Source organism: Caenorhabditis briggsae (genome assembly GCF_000004555.2).
Source record: "Caenorhabditis briggsae complete genome, chrI, whole genome shotgun sequence".
NCBI lineage: Eukaryota > Metazoa > Nematoda > Chromadorea > Rhabditida > Rhabditidae > Caenorhabditis > Caenorhabditis briggsae.
Genome location: NC_013489.2, coordinates 10248938 through 10256247, shown reverse-complemented (window position 1 = coordinate 10256247; position 7310 = coordinate 10248938). Strand labels below are relative to the sequence as shown.

General features: G+C 36.3%; 1 protein-coding gene across 1 annotated transcript; it reads right to left on the bottom strand.

Moving 5' to 3' along the window:
* Positions 1-4805: 4805 nt before the first annotated feature.
* On the bottom strand, positions 4806-6310 carry CBG12760 (the record flags this gene model as incomplete). Its single annotated transcript, XM_002640197.1, has 6 exons — positions 4806-5078; positions 5122-5288; positions 5340-5770; positions 5817-6016; positions 6060-6201; positions 6252-6310. 6 exons carry the CDS (start codon positions 6308-6310, stop codon positions 4806-4808), a joined length of 1272 nt encoding a protein of 423 aa, XP_002640243.1.
* Positions 6311-7310: the final 1000 nt, after the last annotated feature.

Here is a 7310-nt window from a genome sequence, read left to right as displayed (position 1 = left end):
GCGGTTCCTATTTCAACCGCGCGCGAACGCGGAGCGTCCGTAACGGATTGTTCGCGAATAACCTGTGGATAACCAGAGAAGTCACGTAGATAATTTCAATATTGTCGTTTTAGTATATTTTATATACTGTTGGTTTTAGGTCGTGCATTAGATATGTTATTGCCACGACAGACAATCTGATTTTCAAAATTTAGGATTTCATAAGTAGTTTTCAGTCCCGTTCGTTTTTTAAAATCAGAATCACCCATCCCAAACGTAGGAATCGCTGAACCTTCGCTTTATGTTTTTTTCATTTAAAAAATCTTTAAAATTCGTTCCTCACTTGCTCCAAAAACAAGACAAACATTATACATTCGAAAGTTATCCAGTTACATGATTTTTGACTTGTTTTCCTTTTTTGTCGTGAAACATTAATTTTCACATAACAACTAACACCAGATATTAAAAATCAGGTCGCTAGACATTTCTTCAAAAACACGTTTCGAATAAATTTATTTTTGTCTAGATTTACCATGGCATCAGTCTCCATCAATCATTTAGGATTTTTCAATCTTTTGTTGCTTTCACTATTTTTTTTTGAAATTCGAAAAATACTTTGTTTACATCATCGCATTTTCTCTGAAATCATCACTGTAATTCGTTTGTCTGAAGATTTTTCAGTCTCTAAAAACATGCAATCTTCTTATTTACAAGAGAATTCTGGTAACACTTTCGAAAATAAGCTTGTTCTTCTCTCGTATTGTTCTGGTACGAAAAGTGTTACTCAGGTAGTTTGGAAAACCTTTCTGAGCCATAAACAAGCCACGATTAAACTAAAAAAGGTGTCCGATTAGCCACGGCTGAAAAAGTTTATAAGGGGCTTAGAATAGTTTCGTTGTTGCTTATAAAAGTTTATCCATTTCTCGAAAAAGTTTGAAAGTGCTAATAATAGTTTTACTGTCGCTTAAAAAGGTTTATTCGTTGCTTGAAAAAGTTAGAGAAGGGCTTAGAAAAGTTTTTTTGATACTTAAAAAAGTTTATTCGTTGCTTAAAAAAGTTGTTTCACAGCTAAAAAGGTTTTATCGTTTCTACAAAAGGTTTCCACTATTGGTTCTTTTGAAGACAGATTTTCAGAAAATACATTCATTAGAGAAAAAGAAATGAACAAAAAACAAGAAAATTTAAACTGAAGTGGAATCTCGATCCCGAAACATCTCCGGACCTCAGATCGTACCGCATCCCCGTTGTTACCAGTTTAATATTATATCCTCCTGAAGATATTTAAAATTTTTAGAAATAGGTATTGAGAGCTACAACTCACTGTTATCGAAGACGTTCTCTTCTGATTCATACGTATTTTCGATAGTGTCTTTGGAGCAGGTTCATGTGATCGCGATTATGATCTAGTCTTCCTCATATTGGTGTAACACGATTTTCCAAATTGTCGCTTCGGAAGTTTGAAGTTTCTACTTGTCTGAAATTATGATTGATAAAGACATTTTTTGCTAAAACTGACGAACCGTAGGCTAAATTACTCCGTTCTGACGGCAGGTTTGAATTCCCATTCAATGATTCAAAATGACGTTTTTTCGATGATAGTTCTTGAGCAATATATTATGATTCTAGGAGATTGTGATTTGGATCGTCTCTCAAATAAACATTTTATGACTTTCAAACACACGGAAGCGAGCAAAAAAGTAAAAGATGATAAAAAATAAAACAATATCAGGTAAAATAATTTTAAAAACAGAATAAATCTTTCGAAAAGCCGGAAAAGTTTTAATAAGGCTCGAAAAGGTTTGAAAAGTTTAAATATGACTGAAAAAGGTTTAACTGTGGCTTGAAAAAGTTTCAGTTTCGAGCGCAGCTGGATAAAGTTTACAAATTGCTTAGAAAGGTTTGAAAAGTTTGATTATGGCTTGAAAAAGTTTAATTGTGGACTTTTTGCTTGAAAAGGTTTCAGAATTGCTCAAATGTAGCTCAGCAAGGTTTTCCGATTTACCTGAGTAGCTGTGGAAGAGAAACGCCGATGTCCGTGGCCAAAAGTCCCATAATGACAACTACCGTAACCTAAAAAATGTCCAAAAAATATAGTTTTTTCGGGAAAAAACTCATTTTTTATTCGTTTTTTTGGAAAATTTTTAGATCTTTTTAGGTTTTCAGCTATTTCCAAAATTCTTCTTCGATTTTTCCGGGGTTTTAATCTTAAATTCGATAGAGCGGTGTTTGATTACTGTAGATTACTGTAGAAACCCAAACCTTTTGTATTTTTTTTTTGCAAACACACTCACGTTTAAATACAGACAAAAACTGTTGCAAAGAAAACTACAAAATACGAGGGTTTCTACAGTAATCTCTAATCTTCCGTCAAGAACGCCATCCCGTCAAATTTCAGACAAAAAACTCTGAAACAATCGAAAAAGAGTCTCTAAAAATAGCTGAAAAACCTGAAAAGGTCTTAAAATTTTACAAAAAATCGAATAAAAAAATCAATTTTTTCTTCTCTGGTAATCGGGGNCCCAAACCAGATTCGGGAATTTCCATCCAGATGCGGGTAACGCGCATTTTTCAACCAGATTCGGGTAAAATTCCAACCAGATTTGGAAACTTTTTATTTTCCGACCAGATCCGACAAAGCTAATTTTCCAACCAGATTCGGACAATTTTCCAACCAGATTCGGATTTCTCGCGCTTTCAACAGAAAAGACCCAAAAAATCAGCGGAAACTTCAGATTTTTTCAGTATTTCAGTTTTTTTTTTGCTTTTTGAATTTATTATTCCTGGTTACCCATTCAGGTGCTTCCAGTCACTGCTCTTTTCAACCATATTCGGATTTCTTGCGCTTTCAACAGGCGAGAATCAAGTGCTTGATTTTTTTAGGTTGTTTTGCCCATAGTTGTTCAAAATAGAATAATTTTGAAGGTTTCAGATAATTATGAAGCGAAACAGGTGCTCACTGAAAGAAAATATGCGAGACGCTGAAGAAAAGTGTATAAATGGCGAAAGGATCAGTATAATCTCAAAGTTGACGGGAAAACAGAATCGAGAAATTATGAAATTTTCGGAATTGATTCAATTGTTGCCTCGGGTAATGAAGAAGATGTAGGAGAGAGGAACAGTGACGATGGAACTTTTTTGACTGACAGAAGTGAATTGAATGAGATTGAAGAAGCAGAGACACGAAACGCCTGGAGGTGTCTAAGTAATCAAGATTTGCAGAGAATCTACTTTCTCGTTACCACTACACCCTCAGCTGTGGTCTTCACTCACGATATCTGATAAACCCCAGACACCAAATGTCTCTCTTCCATCACGCTTCTCAAGAATCCCAATCAGTGAGTTAACAGAAAACCATCACAACAATAAATTATTATTTCATCTTTACAGAATTACTATCACAATGCATCACAGTTGACGGAATAGCGCCCAGCGACCTGTCGGATCTCGTTCATGCTTTGTTCAAAAGACACGCTACATATATGTTGTGAGTTTTTGGGTGAACACTAATTTAAGCCTGAGCCTAAGCCTAATTCCCTTTTTTTAATGCACATTTTCAGCGAGAACGCACGAAAAGCCAATAAAAAATCGAAGAACAAAATCATGGATGAACCCGAAAATGTCATAATTTCTCGATTCTGTTTTCCCGCCAACTTTGAGATTATACTGATCCTTTCGCCATTTATACACTTTTCTTCAGCGTTTCGCATAATTTCTTTCAGTGAGCACCTGTTTCGCTTCATAATTATCTGAAACCTTCAAAATTATTCTGTTTTGAACAACTATGGGCAAAACAACCTAAAAAAATCAAGCACTTGATTCTCGCCTGTTGAAAGCGCAAGAAATCCGAATATGGTTGAAAAGAGCAGTGACTGGAAGCACCTAAATGGGTAACCAGGAATAATAAATTCAAAAAGCAAAAAAAAAACTGAAATACTGAAAAAATCTGAAGTTTCCGCTGATTTTTTGGGTCTTTTCTGTTGAAAGCGCGAGAAATCCGAATCTGGTTGGAAAATTGTCCGAATCTGGTTGGAAAATTAGCTTTGTCGGATCTGGTCGGAAAATAAAAAGTTTCCGAATCTGGTTGGAATTTTACCCGAATCTGGTTGGAAAATGCCCGTTACCCGAATCTGGATGGAAATTCCCGAATCTGGTTAGAAACCGATTACCAGAGATGTTCCCGATTTTCGTACGTTTTCAGTCAATTTCTTAAATTTTTTTCCGACTTATTTGTAGAAGAGAATTACAGAAAAATCGAAGAAAAACAAAGAAAATCGAGAAAATCTTCTAGGTTACTGTATTTGTCGTTGTGGGACCTTCAGAGTTCTGATTTTCTTCGAACAAGTTTAATAATTCAACTGCGATTTCCTCTTTCCGACGACATTTTTCTCATTAATATGAATTTTTCAGATCTTTGAAGTATAATTTTCCAGTTCAATATCCCCATTTTTTCTCGGCTTGTCTGTTAGGCAATAAAAAGTTTTGAGGAAAGAAAGAGTAGTGAATATGGCATTTATTTGATTGGATATCTCCGGCAATTTTCATTCTTGCATCAGAAGTAAAAAAGAAGAAAAAGAAGGAAAGACAAATAATATTTGTAGTTTGGGAGCGGTTGTACTTGAAAAGGGGATTATAAAGTAATGGAAATAGTTTTTGAAAAAAATAGAATTTTGTATTTTATAATCGGATTTCAGTTCTGGATCACAAGATTCCCTACTAAATACAATGCAATCTTCGATTCATGATGCACAAACAAGAGAAAAATGGATAAATTTTTAAGAAGCGAAATAAAAATTGCAAGAACAACAAGTATAGAATAGTTTCAGCTATCACTTCTTCTTTCCGTGGCTGCTCTTTTTGGTTTTCGACTTGACTGGTTTTGAAATTTTCGACTTTTTCTTCATGACGATTTTTGGAGTTTTCGCCTCTTCGACAGTTGGACTCTCACAAGTTTTCGTTGCCGTATCTCCTCCATCCATTTTCTCTTTCTTCTTCTCACTTCTTTGAAGAGAACTGTATGGATCCAGGCGGAAATAATCTCGAATGTCAGAATATTCCCATTTAAACATATAAATTGATGTACGTCTATCGTTGTGTTGTTGCTGGAAATAATAGACATTAGCTTTATCTAGCGATGAAACCTACCCAACGAACATACGACGGCATTTGCTTCGTCTCCCAATCATAAGGGTCGATCCAAGTGGATTTGCTTTTATCGTAGACTGCCTTGAACGTGTTATAAACTAATTCATAGTTAGGGAAAGAGTAGAATGTACACGACCGAAGCATCTGCTCCACAGCGTCGAAGGAATCTGAAGAATGTTTTTTTTTCAATTAAAAAACTGAAATGAAACAAATCTTACTATCTTTGAAGAGCTCACTGAGTTTGAATTTGAGCTTGCAATTTTTTAATTGCTCATCTTCGAGAGCATACCATGGAAGAGGTTCAACCATCTCAGCGATCATGTACATCAGAGACCAAACATCGTCTATTCTAGCCAAATCAATGTAATCGTGAGCATTTGGTGATGCGTAGACGGGAGTTCCTCTCAACGATGTTATTTTTTTCTTGGGTGGTCGGAACTCTAGATTTGCCGAGTCTGTCGTTTTTTGGCCATCTTTCAGCATTGTACTGATGGCTGCCCCCTTCTTCGGCCTCGTGAACGCCCGAGAAATTCCAAAATCAAGAAGGTGGAGGATACGAGACCTATTTGGATCGGTTGCAGGTCCCATTGCGAAATTCCCTGGTTTTATATCATGGTGCAGGTAGCCATTGTCGTGCATTTGTTTCAGGCTAGAAAGATTATCGAATTTTTCAAGTTATCTTGTCAAAAACTTACACATATAAGCACTGAATACCAATTCGACTCCATGTTCCAGGAGACGAAACGTTTGGATCGGCGCATTTTAGTCGAAGGCTTTTCAAATTGTCGCCCAGAAGATCCATCACCACTACATGACATTTTAAATCCGCACCAGCGAAAATACACTTGGGGAAGTATTTCGCTTTGTTCTCGTCTAGCTTGTTCATGATCTCGATCTTAAATAGAAACAATTTTTTCGAATTCTTAAAGTCACTGCACCTCAATTTTCAACGCCGGCGCCGCCCCATCGACTCTTTTCGGCTCAACTTTCATTGCGAATCGTTTCCCGTCTTTAGACACAACAAATACTTGACCATAATTTCCTTCATCTATCTTTTCCATTACTTGGAATCCATGATACCTTCAAAAAGAATTAACTTTCAGGTGAGGCTCTCATTCTGCACCACTAACACATCTCCGTTGCAGATGAAAAGTTGCTCGAACTGCTCACCATATGTGTTTTCTCCCATATTTGATTTCAAATGTGAAGTTTGTGTCAGCACTTACCATTTCTGACATGTGGAATCAGCTGCCACCTCACGTTCCGAATATAGGTCGAGGTTTACGAAAATAATCGGAGTCTCCCTTCCCTTTCCGCTTGGAGACAAGACATGACTCTTTTGTGATTTTTCGTTGAGTTCGTTTTCGAAAAAAACGTACTTCTTTTCTTAACACAACCTAATCAAGCCCTGAAACTCTTGGTTTCCTAATCGGCGATTTTTGAGGAAAAAAAACAATATTATTATCCTTGTCTGAGAAAAAAAAGGTTGAGACGCAGAGAAAAAGTGTCTGTGTCTCCACCTTATGTGTGCTATTTAGGCTCTCCGCTTCGATATCGCTACCGTATTCAGACTGCATAATATGCTTGTCTGACTAGGGAAGGTTGTTTGTGGGGTATGGGACTTCGATATGAGACCTATATCATTCGAAAGCTGAAAATTTTCTGCGTTTTCTAAAACTGATTAAAATTGTTGTTATTATGCTTGTCTGAGAAAAAAAAAGGTTGAGACGCAGAGAAAATGTGTATGCGTCTCCACCGTTTGTGTGCTATTTAGGCTCTCCGCTTCGATATCGCTACCGTATTCAGACTGCAAAAAATACTCTCTAACCTTTTTTTTCTCAGACAAGCATAATATATGCTTTTGAAAACTATTTTGAGCCATTGTTTCAAACCACTTTTGGACTTTTGAGAATATAAAGTTAATGGTTAATAAAAGATTTTGGATGTTTTTTGATTGCTATTGCAATTTTAGATGTTTCTATACAATCTGACAAAGTTTCAATGCATATTTTTTCAGAAAAAAATTTGAAAAAATGTTCCATGGGGTACCCACTTGGGTTCAAGCGAGGGGGTCAGAAAGCGCGCCCCAGCAAACTCGTAGGCCAGAAGAAATTTAATAATTTTAAAGTGGACGCGGGTTTGATCTAGATCATGATCTATTTCTTCAAAATCAACTGGTTGCAAGGCGC